Source organism: Macaca thibetana, chromosome 10 (assembly GCF_024542745.1).
Source record: "Macaca thibetana thibetana isolate TM-01 chromosome 10, ASM2454274v1, whole genome shotgun sequence".
Lineage (NCBI taxonomy): Eukaryota > Metazoa > Chordata > Mammalia > Primates > Cercopithecidae > Macaca > Macaca thibetana.
In genome coordinates, this window is record NC_065587.1 from 53,400,921 (window position 1) to 53,418,087 (window position 17,167).

The window sequence follows — 17,167 nt, forward strand, 5'->3', positions numbered from 1 at the left end:
GCTGCACTATGAAGTAATCACGAGGTCTGTGAATTATCCCCTCCACAGCAGCAGAGCCCAGTGCCTAACTGGTATACCCTGAAGCCAGCCTGCTGGTTAGAAATCATGGCAGTGCCATTAATAGCTGAGCGGCGTGGTTGGCGACGTAGCTCTCTGTCTCAGTTTTCTGAGCTGAAGAATGAAAAAAACATCCTTACCATAAAGAGATGTTCAAAGTAAGGGTTCAGTGAATTTGAAGAGAAATTGTTTAGAAGAGTGCCTGATACATAGTAAGTGCTCAATAAATATTAACCGTTATTTTCATTAACCTTTTTTTTTTTTTTTTTTTTTTTTTGAGACAGAGTCTCACTCTGTACCCTGGCTGGAGAGCAGTGGCATGATCTCAGCTCACTGCAACCTTACTTCCTGGGTTCAAGCGATTCTCCTGCCTCAGCCTCCTGAGTAGCTGGGACTACAGGTAAGCACCACCACAAACCAGTGAATTTTTGTATGTTTAGTAGAGACAGGGTTTCACCATGTTGGCCAGGCTGATCTCAAACTCCCGACCTCAGGTGATCCACCCGCCTCAGCCTCCCAAAGTGCTGGGATTACACACTGCGCCAGGCCTCATTAATCTTTTTTTAAGGGGAGAAAACAGGCAGAGAGATATTAGGTCACCAGCCCAAGCTCTCATAGCTAGCGAGGGACAGAGCTGAAATGTGAAGCCAGGTCCAAGTCAGGCTAAAGGGGTCTAGGGAAGGAGACTGGAGCCACTGCTCCCAGAACTTGGCAGGGATCTGATTATCACCTGAGTCCCAAGAGCAGAGATCAGGCTCCCCTTGGGGCGCACAACTGTGGAGTGGGAGGGAAAGGGGAGCTATGTGGTTTCTCTGTGCCTCAGTTTCCTTCTCTGTAAAATGGGGCTAATTCTACCTTCCTGCTACCAAGATTAGAGACATTGCTTGGGAAAGGCTGTCTTTTTCTCTTCCCACACCTTCCACCCGCTCCTGCCTGTGGGCAGAGGATGAGGCAGCTTGCCCAAGCCTCTGGGAGGTGGACCCCGAAAAGGGCGGGACAAGGCAGCCAGGAGAGCTTCATTAAAGAGTGGAAAAGCAGAAGTGACAGGGATTCCCAAGTCCCAGCAATTCCCCCACTTCCTCTCCACCTGCCACGGCTGCCAGCGACCGCCCGCCTGAAACCACTGCTGTTCAGGCAGCATGCCAGGCCACCCAGGAGCAGCTGAGCACCTTGTCAAGACCAGGTAGGTCTGGGAACTTTGGACACTGAGGGCTACAGGTGAGAAAACAGTCAGCCGTTGGGGGTGATAGATATGAACCCAAATCTTCAGCTCCACCATTCCCTGGCTGTGTGATCTTAGGCAAATCCTCACCTCTCTGAGCCTCAGTTCCCCATCTGTGAAATGTAAGGATAATGACATCTACAAGACTGTTGCCAGAATTGAATAAGAAAACGCATCCTTAGGACTTGGCACATGCTTGGCTCAGAGTAAGCACTCACTAAACAGCAGCTAGTTTCCTTGCCATTTTCAATACCCCGTGCAGGAATTGTCATCCAATATGACTTAGGACTGGCTTTCAATCCTTACAATGGTTTTTATTATTAGCTATTATTCTAAAAGCTACTGTGTTCCAAATATTAATTATATAGTAGAAGGGGCTGTTTAGGCCCAAATTCAAATGCCTTCGGGAGCTGGGAAGGGGATGTGCCAGTGGGAGGCCACCTGCGTGTGCAGACAGACCGTTCCTTGATCGGCGGGATGCAGTCTGCAGGGTTGCTCCCCTGTCGAAGGCGAGTAGTGGATACTCAGCTCCAGTTACCTGTTGCAAAGGTGGGAGCTCTAACCCAGATCTCATTTCTCAAGAAAAGCTGGAAACCCAGATTTTAATGTGAAACTTCCTTATTTCCAAATGGGCGCGGCTTACACACACACACACACACACACACACAAACACACACACACAGTGGGCCACAATAAAGCACATTTGCATATGATTCAGCCTTTAGGGCTTCAAGATTGTGACCTCCACTCCAGCCCCACAGGCCTTACTACATCTCCACTTCCCACTGTTCTGGTTCTCCCAACTCCCTATTTCCCAACACTCAGAGCACAGAACCTTTGCACACACTGTTCCTTCTGTCAGGGATGTCCAACTCCCTTCTTCACCTACAAACTGATACTTGTCCTTCCACCCCCAGCTGGAATGTCACCTCTTCCAGGAAACCTTCCTGACTCCCAGGTAAAACTGGGTCACTCTCCATCTATCCCACCCCAGTCCAGGCCCAGGCATACCTTGCTCAGAATTCTTTTTTAATGAACTTAAATGCTGATGATCTATTTAAGTCTCCTCAATTAGACTGTGAACTCCTTTAGTGGGACCAGGACTTAATTCTTGGGGTCCACAGGGGTCAGCACAGAGCTTGGCACAGAGGAGACGCGAGTGAACATTTACATCGTTGACATAAGTATCGTCAGAGTAACAAGTGGTGCAGTTTTATAGGATCCTTCTTCTGTGTCAGACCCTGTGTAAAGTGCTTTACATGCATTATTTCATTTTATTGTCCCAGAAGTCCTTTGACAAAGGTATCTGTATTAGTCTGGAATCACTGAGTTGCAAGTGACAGATTGATCTTGCACTGCCTTGAGAAAAACAGACATTTTCTAGTGTGTGGTCCGGCATAGATTTGGGCTTCAGGCATGTCTGGATCCAGGTACTCCAGCAAGGCTACTGGGACTCTCTGTTTCCTAACACTGTTTTCCTTGTGTTACCTTCATCCTAGGCCAATCCATACTACATGGTGGTCCCCAAGGCTTGAGGCATCCCTCCTACCAGCTTAGCTTTCAAGGCGACAGAGAGCAGGGGTTTTTTTTTGTTTTTGTTTGTTTGTTTTGTTTTGTTTTGTTTTTGTCATTGCAGCAAAGCCCTGAGGAAAGCTCTCTTGGCACCTCCAGTCAGGTGTAATCCCTGCACCAGTCACCGTGGCCAGGGGATCAGAGGTACTTGGATCAACTAGACCCAGTCACATGCTTATCCTTCAAGCTGACGATGGTGGAGCAAGTCAGCGGCTTTGCCTGTAACCAACACAGCGATAGCCTCCCCACCACCCTCCCTGCCCTTTATCATCATATTCCCGTATAATCTTTCTGCCTGCTCTCACTTAAGAGAATGTATGATCTCTAACCTCAACTGGGCCTCAGTGTTGCCCAGCACATGTTATTGCCCTAGTTCATTTGTTCTCCCACTTTCCTGGGCAACCATTTTGTACTTTCTTCTTCCTCTTCAAGCATCCGTCACCTCCTCCAGCATCTTACCTTCTCTGCTGGGCTTGCTTCCTGCCAGCCTGAGCAAACAGAAGCAATCAGTCATGCTACTCCCAGTGAATATTTTTGGGGCACTCACAACACAGCAGACACTATTGTAGGCACTCGGGACATATCAGTGATCAAAAGGGACAAAGTCCCTGCCCCGGTGGAGTTGACTCTAGTGGTAGATAATAGCTGATGTGATGCTTACCATGTGCCTGAAACAAAGTGACCCCAGGAGATACCTGCTTTGATTGTACCATTTTATAGATAAGACGGCTGAGACACAGAGAGGTAATGATACATACCCAAGGTCACAAAGCTGGCAAGTGGTGGAGCAGGAATTTGAGCCCAGGCAGTCCAGAGGTCATACCCTAAGCATTACTCTGTTCTGCGTATATCAGAGGATACTTTTCACAAGTGTACACATGTTGCCTGTTCATTCACCATCATCTGTACCTATTTCCTCTGCTTTCCCACCTGCTATTAAGGATGAACGACCCCTGCTCCATTCTAAGAGCAGCCCCACCTTGCATGTTCTCAGTCTCACCCTCTGCCCCCACCCCTACAGGTGTCATTCCAGGGAGTCTCCCCTTTGTCAATGTCTCCCCTCTCGGTGAGATCTCCCACCTGTAAACATGCTATAGATTTCCTCACCTTACATGAATCCTCTTGGTCCAATTTCCCGTAGCGACCAGCCACTGCTTCATTTCTCTGCTGTTTTACTGCAGAAATTACTGGAAAGAGTTGTCTATATCTGTGTTTCCTATTCTTCTCCTTCCCATCTCTCCTGGACCCAGTCTAGTTGGGTTTTGGCCCAAAAGGCCACCAAACTGTCCCTGCCAAGGTCAGCAGTGACCTCTAAGCAGCTAACAGGCATTGCTCAGTCTTCATCTTTCTTGACCTGTTGGCTGCATTTGACGTACTTGATCACTCCCTTCTCCTTGAAACATTTTGTTTACTTGGCTTCCTAAGCATCACATTGGTTTTCCAGTCTCCTTTGCTGGTTCCTTCTCATCTAAGAGCCCCTAACTTTGGAGTGCCCTGAGGCATGTCCTTGGATGTCTTTCCTCCCCAGTGACACACTCTCTTGAGGAATCTCATCGTGCACCGTAGCTTTAGGTGGGGATATAAAGTTGGGAGACATCTATAAACCAATGATTTCCAATGTTATAACTCCAGCCTGATTTCCTCTCTGAATTTCTGTCTTCTATTTCCAACCACCTTCTCAAAACCTCCACGGAATGGCTCAACTGAATCTCCAATTCAAGAGTTCTGAACTGAATTCCTCTTCTCTCCCCCTCCACTCAAACCTGTTTTGACCACAGAGTTCTCATCTCAAGAAATGACACCTCAGTGCTTCCAGTTACTCAGACACAAAAGCTCCTCATCATCCTTGACTCCCCTCTTTCTCTCACACCCCACAACCAATCAGCCTCTGCAAATCTTGTTGACTCTGCCGATAAAATGTGTTCAGAATCCAAGTTTTCCTTACTATTCCTCTGCCATAGCTCTTAATATAGTGCAAGCCCATGAAGGTAGCGACTTCGTTTTTTTCATTCCTGTTCTCCAATGGTTAGCACAAAGTCGTTGCTTGATAAACGCTTGTTGAACGAATAAATATAAGGATAATAGAATATAAAAGTTCCTCACAGGCCAACTAGTCCACCCTCCTCACCCCTAAATTATAGAGGAGATCCTGAAGTTCAGAAAGAATAGAAGGTCCAGAATCATACAGCAAGCCACCAAGACTATGAATTCAAGTGAAATTGTTTCTCTTCTCTCTCCTCTTACTCATTCTCTCTCTTTCACCTGTGCTTCTCGCTCCATGACTCTTTCATTCTCTTGGACCAGTTGCCTTCACAAAACTGTAATGATGGACTCAAACAGGACAGACTTTCATCCTCACGTCCTCAGGAACTGCCTCTGAGTTGGGCTCTTCCCTGACAGTTCTAGCAAGAATAATCCTGGGGAAGGCTCTGATTGGTTCAGCTTGTGTCACGTGGGTATATAGTGAGTTACTCTGATGGGTCCACGTGGGTAACTAAAAGGGTGGATTCTGTTAGCAGAGCCTGCTGATGGGTTTGTGGGGCAGGGGCAGTGGACAGACACCCATCCACCTCCTGATAGAGATGCCCCTCAATTTCCTTGTGTGCAGGTGGAGGTCCTGGCACTTGGGGCTCTGGAAGGCCCTCGCCCCACTGCAGGCTGCCTGGGACGCCTTCTCCCAGCCTGTTCCGGCCAACTGTAGCCAGCTGCTGACCCAGCTCTTCCTGTGTGCCTCCCTGGCCGCTGCTGCTGCAGGTCTGGTTTATCACTGGCTGGCATTCTTGCTGCTTTATCCTCCTGGACCTTCAGGCATGGTGGCCACTGTCTGTGGCCTCCTGGTCTTCCTGAGCCTGAGCCTGGTGCCCCCAGTCCGCTGCCTGCTTGCACTCAGCGTGCCCACCCTGGGCACGGAGCAGGGACGCCGGCTGCTCCTGTCCTACAGCACTGCCACCCTGGCCGTTGCTGTGGTGCCCAACATCCTGGCCAACATGGGTGCAGCCGGGCAGGTGCTGAGGTGTGTCACCGAGGGTTCCCTGGAGAGTCTGCTCAACACCACTCAACAGCTGCACGCAGCATCCAGGACTCTGGGCCCCGCAGGCCAGGCAGGCGGCCGGGGCTTGACATTTGAGGCCCAGGACAATGGCTCTGCCTTCTACCTTCACATGCTCAGGGTCACTCAGCAGGTCCTGGAGGATTTCTCTGGCCTGGAGTCCCTGGCCCGGGCAGCAGCACTAGGGACCCAGCGAGTGGTCACAGTGCTGTTTATGCTGGGCCTCCTGGTGGAGTCGGCATGGTACCTCCATTGCTACCTGACAGACCTGCGGTTTGACAATATCTACGCCACACAACAGCTGACCCAGCGGTTGGCACAGGCCCAGGCTACACACCTGGTGGCGCCTCCACCCACCTGGCTGCTCCAGGCGGCTCGGCTGAGGCTGTCACAGGAGGAGCTGTTGAGTTGTCTTCTAAGGCTGGGGCTGCTTGCCCTCCTCCTGGTGGCCACGGCTGTGGCAGTGGCCACAGACCATGTAGCCTTCCTCCTGGCACAGGCGACCGTGGACTGGGCTCAGAAGTTGCCAACTGTGCCCATCACGCTCACGGTCAAGTACGATGTAAGTGTGATGATGGGAAGAAGGAAGGGAGTCGTTGTTTTGAGAGAGGGGGGCAGTCTGTTAAACCCTTGACTTGTGATTAAATTTGACTTGCCTCCAAGAAATAGCCCGTGAATCAGCCATGGGGCCCTGCACCACGGGTAGTGGGACTCATCGGATACCCACAACAGCCCTAGGAAGTGGGTTCCATTTTCACTTCCTATTGCAGTTGAGGATGCTGAAACCCAGACACCTTAAAATAACTTGCGTCCAAGGTCACCCATCACAAGTGGCAGCATGTCCTAGCCTCATTTTCCTCATTGGTACAAATCAAATCAATCCTCCTAATCCTACGAGGCTATTGTGTCTTACAATGTGATATTGTCCTAAAGTACCTAGTAAGCTCCATGGCACATAAGAGATATTTAATAAAGAGTGGCTGTTATTAATAGCTCACATCTGTCTATATCAGACTGGAGGAGGACTTTGGAATGGGCTTGATCAGAAGGCAGCCAACTATAGCCTTCCGGAGTCTTTGTAAAGAAGGTATTTTTTAGAACACAGCCATGCCATTTGTCTGTGGCTGCCCTACAAAGGCAAAGTTGAGTAATTGCAACAGAGACTGTATGGCCTGCAAAGCCTGAAATATTTACTATTTTTAAAATGATATAGAAAATATTTACTATCGACTTATAATCAGATATATTACTATCAGATCAAGAGTTGTATTTTTCGATCCTTTCTTTTGCCAGAGATCTTTTTATTTTTAATTTTGAGTAGAGAGGTCTCACACAAAAGTCCATTGCATAAAACATATCAAAGTGTCAGACTCTGAGCTAATAATATTAACAGCTTATATTTATCAAGTACTTATTACATACTAAGAAAGTGTTTTTCAAACTGCACAAAATCAATTTAATCAATTTAAGAAGTCACAGACAGTTTTTTAAATGAAATAGAATCGACTGGAAAATTATAAGATTATATCTTAGACAATAAGGGAGTGTATGGGTTTGTGAATATTTTCTTCAGTTATAATACAATCTGTGCTTTCAAGGTGCTGTAAAATGCATTTCTTTTCTTTCCTTTTTTGAGACAGGGTTTCACTCTGCTGCCCAGGCCAGAAAGCAGTGGTGCAATGGTGCAATGGTGCAATCACAGCTCACTGTAACCTTGACCTCCTGGGCTCAAATGAGCCTCCCACTTCACCTACCTTGGCCTTCCAAGTAGCTGAGACTACAGGCATGCACCACCACCCAGTTAATTTTTCATATGTTTTTAGAGATGGTGTCTCACTATGTTGCCCAGACTGGTCTCGGACTCCTGGGCTCAGGCATTCTTCTCACGTCAGCCTCCCAAAGTGTTGGGCTTACAGGCGTAAGCCACCATGCCTGGCCTGTAAGTCGCATTTCTTACCATAGGTCACAGTAAAGAAATGTGTCAGGCAATGTTCTAAGTATGTTTCCTGATTTACTGTTTTTCACCAAATCTCAGATAGTCATCAATTGCAAGTCACATCATTATTTTATGTATCCTTAGGGCAGAAAATGCTACCAATTCAACTTTGATACAATGTTTTCTTATCATTTAGAATTTTAATTGTATTTGTATAAAATAGTTCACTTATGATTTAACATAGGTTTATTTTGTCATATATTTCTCGTGCATACATAAAAAAAAAATAGGGGGCTTGGCATGGTAGCTCATGCCTATAATCCCAGCACTTTGTGAGGCTGAGGTGGGTGGATCACCTGAGGTCAAGAGTTCAAGACCAGCCTGGCCAACAACATGGTTTGGCAAAAGAACCTGTTTCAGACTCCTAGTCTCATTGGGTGCTCCTCAAACCCTGGGATTGAGGTCCCTCTCAAACCCTCAAACCCTCCTCAAAACGCTACCAATTCAACTTTGACACAATGCTTTCTTATCATTTAGAATTTCAATCAAAGTTGAATTGGTAGCATTTTGAGGAGGGTTTGAGGGTTTGAGGAGGACCCAATGAGACTAGGAGTCTGAAAAAGATTCTTTTGCCAAATAAAAATCACCATACAAATGTTACTATCGTTAGTATCTTTGAGCAGAATATTTTAGAGAAAACAAATTGTCTATGGATGTTTGCTCCTTGCTGAGTCCTTAGTGAATACTTTAGAGGTCTTATTCCATCCATTTCTTCCTTCACAGAAATGGGGTTATTTCTGTACCCATTTTGCAGATGAAGGCAGGGAAAGCTGGACAAGCCTCCTCTAGAGGTGGGGAGTGGCCAGAGGGGCCCTCAGTTGACGCCGTCTTTTTCTCCTTTCTCAAGGTGGCATATACTGTCCTGGGCTTCATCCCTTTCCTCTTCAACCAGCCGCCCCCGGAGAGCCCCTTCCTCTCTGTCCACAGCTCCTACCAATGGGAGCTCGGCCTCACCTCCGCCCGCTGCCCACTGCTACCCGCCCGGCGTCCCCGCGCGGCCGCCCCGCTGGCCGCGGGGGCCCTGCAGCTCCTGGCGGGCTCCACGGTGCTCCTGGAGGCCTACGCCCGCCGCCTGCGCCACGCCATCGCCGCTTCCTTCTTCACAGCCCAGGAGGCGAGGAGGGTCCGCCACCTGCACGCCCGGCTTCAGCGAAGACACGACAGGCACCAAGGCCAGCAGCTGTCCCTGGGGGCTCCTTCCTGCGCCCCACACCCAGACCTGCCTGCAAGCCTCCGGCATGGATAGACTGCAGGCTGGATGCCTTGAAGAACCGAGAGCAGAGAGGGAGAGGGGAAAGAGCTTTGGAGTTGCAGAGACCTGAGTTGTAGCCTCGGTCCTGTGCCGCCTCCCTGTGTGACCTTGGGTAGGTCACTTCACCGCTCTGAGCTTCGGCTTCCACCTCTGCATAACGACTGCATATTTACCATTGATGGGACCTGTTTCCCACGCAGGGATGTGGTCAGGATGGAAGGAAATACTGGGCGTGATAGGCCTGGATAACTGGTAAAGAACTGTGCAAAGGCGAAGACAAGGGGTGCAGAGACAGCTCATGGTTCCTCCAGGCCTGCTGGAGATCAGGCTCATCTCATCTGCACCAACTCCATCTAACAGGCTCATCTCATCTCTACCTGTTAGATGGAGAACTTGCATCATGAATTTCTCGAAATGCTCCTGGAACTTATTTATATGCCTCAAAATCCTGTAAACTCATTTATAGTAACCCACAGTTTTAATTTTATAAATAAATGTATTTATTAAATCTTAGATTATGTTATTCCTCTGCCTCGAATTCCTTCAGGGTCTTTCCATTGCCAGGATTAGATTGCCAAATTAAAATATAGGACACTTAGTTCAACTTGAATTTCAGATAAACAACAAATACTTGTTTAATTAAAAACTTAAATGAAATTTAACAGAGTTTAACTGAGCAAAGAACGCAGCCCCCAGAGCCAGAATAGGTTCAGAGCAACTCTGGGGGGTGCAACATGGTCAGATAATGTTTATGGGCAGAAAAAGGAGAGATATACAGAAAACACACGTGAGGTACAGAAACAGCTGGATTGGTTACAGCTTGGCATTTGCCTTATTTGCACACAGTTTGAACAGTTGGCCACCTTTGATTTATAGCTTCAATGCTATTCCCATCAAGCTATCATTGACTTTCTTCACAGAATTAGAAAAATCTACTTTAAATTTCATATGGAATCAAAAACGAACCCATATAGGCAAGGCAATCCTAAGCAAAGAGAACAAAGCCAGAGGCATCATGCTACCTGACTTCAAACTATACTACAAGGCTACAGGAACCGAAACAGGATGATGCTGGTACCAAAACAGATATATAGACCAATGGAACAGAACAGAGGCCTCAAAAATAACACCACACATCTACACCCATCTGATCTTTGACAAACCTGACAAAAACAACCAATGGGGAAAGGATTCCCTATTTTTAAAAATAGTATTGGGAAAACTGGGTAGCCATATGTAGAAAACTGAAACACCTTATACAAAAATTAACTCGAGATGGATTAAATATTTAAACATAAGACCTAAAACCATAAAAGCCCTAGAAGAAAACCTATGCAATACTATTCCGGACATAAGCATGGGCAAAGACTTCATGACTAAAACACCAAAAGCAATGGGAACAAAAGCCAAAACTGACAAATGGGATCTGATTAAACTGAAGAGTTTCTGCACAGCAAAAGAAACTATCAGAGTGAACAGGCAACCTACAGAATGGGAGAACATTTTTGCAATCTATCTATCTGACAAAGGGCTATTATACACAATCTACAAGGAACTTAAACAAATTTACAAGAAAAAAGCAAACAATCCCATCAAAAAGTGGGTGAAGGATATGAACAGACACTTTTCAAAAGAAGACATTTAGGCAGCCAACAAATTTGTGAAAAAAACTCATAATCACTGGTCATTAGAGAAATGCAAATCAAAACCACAATGAGATACCATCTCACATCAGTTAGAATGGCGATCATTAAAAAGTCAGGAAACAGCAGATGCTGGAAAGGATGTGGAGAAATAGGAACGCTTTTACTCTGTTGGTGGGAGTGTAAACTAGTTCAGCCATTGTGGAAGACGGTGTGGTGATTCCTCCAGGATCTAGAACTGAAAAATACCATTTGACCCAGCAATCCCATTACTGGGTGTATACTCAAAGGATTATAAATCATTCTACTATAAAGACACATGCACATGTATGTTTATTGCAGTACTATTAACAATAGCAAAGACTTGGAACCAACTCAAATGCCCATCAATGATAGACTGGATAAAGAAAATGTGGCACATATACACCGTGGAATACTATGCAGCCATAATGAGTTCATGTCCTTTGCAAGGACACGGATGAAGCTGGAAACCATCATTCTCAGCAAACTAACACAGGAACAGAAAACCAAACACCGCATGTTCTCACTCATAAGTGGGAATTGAACAATGAGAACATATGGGCACAGGGAGGGGAATATCACACACTGGGGCCTGTTGGGGGATGGGGGCAAGGGGAGGGATAACATTAGGAGAAATACCTAATGTAGATGACGGGTTGACGGGTATAGCAAGCCACCATGGCACATGTATACCTATGTAACAAACCTGCATGTTCTGCACATGTATCCCAGAATTTAAAGTATAAAAAAAAAATTTTTGATTGGCTTTGCTTACCTCTGATGATCTTGAGATCTAGGAGAGCCTTAAGGTTCTTGGCAAATAAATAAATAAATAAATAAAAGCCATTTTTTATAAGGTTTGAGCAGATAGTACATTTATTTTGTTGTTTTAAAAGATAGGTGAGAATTAAAATGTTTAAATGGTGTTTACTTCCAAGGTGATTCTTTTCATATTGTTATTATTATTATTAGAGATATTATCTTGCTTAGTCTCCCAGGCTGGACTGGACTGCAGTGGCACAATCTCAGCTCATTACAACTTGCCCTCTTGGGTTCAATCGATTCTCGTGCCTCAGCCTCTTGAGTAGCTGGGATTATAGGTGTGCACCACCACCGCTAATTTTTTATTTTTAGTAGGGACAGGGTTTTGCCATGTTGACCAGGCTGGTCTTGAACTCCTGACCTCAAATGATCCGCCTGTTTTGGCCTCCCAAAGTGCTGAGATTACACACATGAGCCACCATGTCTAGCTTATTTCCAAGGTAATTCAATGAAATCAATAATTTGAGTTGGTTTCAGATCTTTTTCTTTAATGAGGAACAACTGTAATATGGGTACAAAATTTTAATGCTCAGGAAAAATTGGCCTAGTCCTTATGGAAATTATATTGATTGAGATTTTTTTCAAACTACTTTAGTTGTGTTTACTATTATTAACATTAAGTGCCAGGCGCGGTGGCTCACACCTGTAATCCCAGCACTTTGTGAGGCCAAGGCGGGCGGATCACAAGGACAGGAGATCGAGACCATCCTGGCTAACACGGTGAAACCCCGACTCTACTAAAATACTAAAAATTAGCCAGGCATGGTAGCAGGTGCCTGTAGTCCCAGCTACTCAGGAGACTGAGGCAGAATGGCATGAACCCGGGAGGCGGAGCTTGCAGTGAGCCAAGATTGCACCAGTGCACTCCAGCCTGGGTGACAGAGTGAGACTCCGTCTCAAAAACAACAACAACAACAAAAAAAAAAAAACAAAAAACATTAAGTGGCATTGACTTAGATTAAGTAGTAACAAAAACAAGTATGAGACTTTCTAGTGATTTTTGATCCCAAGGGGTTTATCACTGATGGGCCTTCATATGTGTACTTGAAAACAAAATATACACAAGTGTTGTACTGGTTTGAAAATTTTAGTGGTGAAAGTTACCTGGTCAGTTGACAGTACTGTATCTAGAAACCAATCTTGGAAATGTATGATGATGCTTTTTTATTTATTTGTTTTATTTTATTTTTGAGATGGAATCTTACTCTGTCGTCCAGGCTGGAGTGCAGTTGGGTGATCTGGGTTCACTGCAACTTTCACTTCCCAGGTTCAAATGATTCTCGTGCCTCAGCCTCCCAAGTAGTGGAGATTACAGGCGCGTGCCACCATGCTTGGCTAATTTTTTAATATTTTTTAGTAAAGATGGGATTTCACAATGTTTACCGGGCTGGTCTTGAACTCCTGGCCTCAAGTGATATACCCTCCTCAGCCTCCCAAAGTGCTGGGATTACAGGTGTGAGCCACCATACCTGACAATGATGCTCTTTTAAATAGCTGAAAAGAAATTATTGTATGCTTGTTCTTACTTTGTCATTGTTTTGTTGTATAGCATTTAAGTGAAAGGAGATTATTTATCCTCATACTGAATTTCCAAAAATGATATTTGTATTTATCATATTTTAGTGATGGAGAGAAATGTTAGTTGTCTTACTTTGATAAGTTCAGCATAGGACCTATCACATTTTTTATGCTTTTAGCCACAATTCTGTCACTAGAATGCTAGCAATGAGACATATGCAATGAATAACCTAACTACTTTAATACTGTGGTTTGAAGTGCTGCAGGCAGTAGCTCCTAAACACCAAATCACAGTGTTTTAATTTATGACATGTTAGACTGATAGGATTTTCTGGAGTAAAAATATCTATTAACTAATCCTTGTGCTGTTAAATTACAGGGTTTTGACTCTTGGGTCTGAAGAAGGCACTGGCTCCTGCTTAATCCTGAGCATTGACACCAGTCAAAGCCCTGTCATCAGACCTGGGAGAAGCCGACAATCAAAATGATTGGCTTTTATTTTATTTTATTTTATTTTATTTTATTTTATTTTTTTGAGGTGGAGCCTCACTCTGTCACCCAGGCTGGAGTGCAGTGGTGCAATCTTGGCTCACTGCAACCTCCACCTCTTGGACTCAAGCAATTCTCCTGCTTCCAGCCTCTGAGTACCTGGGCTTACAGGCACGCACCACCATGCCCGGCTAATTTTTGTACTTTTACCAGAGATGGGGTTTCGCCATGTTGGTCAGGCTGGTTTTAAATTCCTGACCTAACATGATCCGCCAGCATGAGCTACTGTGCCCAGCCGTGATCTGCTTTCAAAAGACACAGGGCTAGCTGGGCACAGTGGCTCATGCCTGTAATCCCAGCACTTTGGGAGGCTGAGGCAGGTGGATCACAAGGTCAAGAAATCGATACCATCCTGGCTAACACCGTGAAACCCCATCTCTACTAAAAATACAAAAAAATTAGCCGGGTGTGGTGGCGGGCACCTGTAGTCCCAGCTAGTCGGGAGGCTGAGGCAGGAGAATGGCATGAATCCGGGAGGCGGAGCTTGCAGTGAGCCAAGATCATGCCACTGCACTTCAGCCTGGGTGACAGAGCGAGACTTTGTCTCAAAAAAAAATTATTTCAGTTTTTCTATAAATTAAACATTAACACCAAAACCACACTGATGCAAGGCCAGCATCTGGGCCTTCCTGGAGCATTTATCTACTCTTTAACAGAAAATTGTAAAAGATTATAAAAAGTTTATGGAACTCTTACCTTATGATCAAACTGATTACCTTTGGATAGATTTGTTTATAAGGTTTTATTAAAATTAGTTTTAACATTAATAATATACCATATAAAGGTAAAATTTGGTTTTCTCTTGAACAAAATGTTCATGTAAGAGATAAGAGATTTTTGAGTAAAACTACAGAAAAAGAGAGTCTCTCCCTCTTAGTTGGCCTCATGCTGTCTTTATTAGGGCTTATTGTTTGGGAAGCTGAGTCTCCTCACTATCAAAGGGTAAGCTGTTTTGTATTATCATTTTTGCTAAATGAATGGCTATTTTATAGTGACCTGTATAATCCTATTTTGTGATGTCAGGTGTCTCAAAACTTTGATCTCTGACAAACTTTCCAATGGCAAAATTTCAAGTTCTAAATTCAGTCTTTTTGACCTCAAACTAACTTTTTTGGGTATAAGGTTCCCTGAAGTCCAAGAGAGACATATTAGGTGTATTTGGGTTGTTTGTTATGTTAGAATTATGCAGGAAGCATTGTCAATCAGAGGTGGTGTTCAGCTTCCTTTGGGATTTATTTATTTTTTTATTAGATGGGTCTTGCTCTGTTGCCCAGCTGGAGTGCAGTGGCACAATCTCAGCTCACTGCAGCCTGTGCCTCCCAGGTTCAAGTGATTTTTGTGCCTCAAGCTTCCAAGTAGCTGGGATTACAGGCATGCATCACGACGTCCAACTGATTTTTGTATGTTTAGTGGACGTAAGGTTTTGCCATGTTGGCCAGGCTGGTCTTGAACTCCTGACCTCAGGTGATCCACCCGCCTTGGCCTCCTGAAGTTCCGGGATGATATGAGAGTTCTAAAATTCTGATATGTCTTAATATATGTTGTCACAGTAATTATTATTATTATGTTAACTGGTATGCCACAGGAATAACAAAATACCCTCGCTAACTGTGCCTTTATGGCTGTCTTAAAACTTTTGCCATCCACAATTGTAGTTTTGCTTTGATCCTTCTCAAAAAGTGACTTACATTCAGCTACAGTCCAGGGCTTTCTTCTTTGGGGAAGTTTATGAAAAATTCAACCTCTTGAATGCAGGTTTCTGATAACTTTGTAGACTGTGCCGTTGGATTAGAGAGAAAACTTCCAGGGCACTAACTGAAATGCTGATATGTTCATAAAGATTGCTAACTCAATATGAAGCATACCAGAAGTTGATTGCATGGACTGAATTAATGGAGACTGAAATAATTTTTTATGGTTTTTTCGTTTGAAATATTGCTGATTTTGTTTTGTTTTGTTTTTCAGAGCCTGGATAATTATTTTTCTTTGGAGCTTTTATTGCCTCTGAGTATACTTTAAGTATATTGAATACAAGGTGCTTTCCTCAAACAGAATTTGAGGCATAGTTCTCTCTATGCCTAATTTCTTCATAATTTATAAATTATTTGTGAATATTCTTAATTCATGGCAATGTGTTTGCTTGCATACATTCAATAAGAATCTATTTTATTTTATAGTGTGACACAGGTGGATGAACTGGCTATTTTCCCAGGTCTTTGACTGAAATGGCCTTGTGAGAGGTTCCAGCAAGGCCAATTTAAGAGAGCCTATGTGGACAGTAATTCTTGCTGCACTTTGTGGAATAATCAGGCCACATTTATGGGACTGCAGCTTATTTTGCAGGTGGGTTTGTCTTGCTGAGATTTGTCTTTGGTGGAAGTAGGGGACTGGAAAAAGAAAGATTGTTTCAGAAGAAAAGGACAGTATTAGATTAACCTGTGTGATTCCTGGGGGACCACATAGTTACCCATGGTATGAGGCTGCCCAGGATGCCCCTCCTCAATATGAAGCAGCTGGAATGATCAACAAGATTCCTCATGAATGAGGAATTGATATTTATGTATATACTATATTATTCTTTTTTTAAGATGGGGTCTCGCTCTATTGCCCAGGCTGGAATGCAGTGGTGCTATCTTGGCTCAACCTCTGCCTCCTGGTCCAAGTGATTCTTCTGCCTCAGCCTCCTGAGTAGCTGGGATTACAGGTGTGCACCACCATGCCCAACTAATTTTGTGTTTTTAATAGAGACGTTTCAGTATATTGGCCAGGCTGGTCTTGAAATCCTGACCTCAAGTGATCTGGTTGCCTCAGCCTCCCAAAGTGCTGGGATTACAGTCATGAGCTACGGCGCCCAGCCTATTTTTCTCAAAAAACAAAACAAAACAAAACAAAAAAAACACAAAAACTGTAAACCATTTAAATTTAGCAGTGGAGGGTTTTATACCAACTTTAGTGACACTAAATGCTAATAAGTTCTGATAACCCACTATCACTGGACCAACCTGTACTATAATTTTTGTCATTATTTTAGAGTGTACGGTTAGAAGTTAACCGTAAAACAGCCTCAGGCAGGTCCTTCAGGAAGTATCCAAAAGAGGGCATTGTTATTATAGGAGGCGACAGCTCCATGCCTGTTATCCACCCTGAAGACCTTCCAGTGGGACAAGATGTGGAGGTGGAAGACGGTGATATTGATGATCCTGACCCTGTGTAGGCCGAGGCTGATGTGTGTGTCTACGTCTTGGTTTTTAACACAAAACTATTAAAAAGTTAAAAAAAAAAAAAAATTAATAGATAAAAGCTTATAAAGTAAGGATATAAAGAAAATATTTTTGTACAGCTATACAATGTGTGTTGTAAGTGAAGTGTTATTACAAAAAAGTAAAAAAGTTAAAAAAATTTAAACATTTATAAAGTAAAAAAGTTACAGTAAGCTAAGGTTAATTTATATTGAAGAAAACAATTT

General features: G+C 44.3%; 1 protein-coding gene across 1 annotated transcript; it reads left to right on the forward strand.

The window, feature by feature from the left end:
- Positions 1-1,196: 1,196 nt before the first annotated feature.
- Positions 1,197-9,397, forward strand: OCSTAMP (osteoclast stimulatory transmembrane protein). Its single transcript, XM_050806499.1, is given in 5 exon segments — positions 1,197-1,240; positions 5,460-6,462; positions 8,744-9,098; positions 9,101-9,162; positions 9,164-9,397. Coding segments are annotated over 5 exon segments (1,698 nt in total).
- The last annotated feature ends 7,770 nt before the right edge of the window (positions 9,398-17,167 follow it).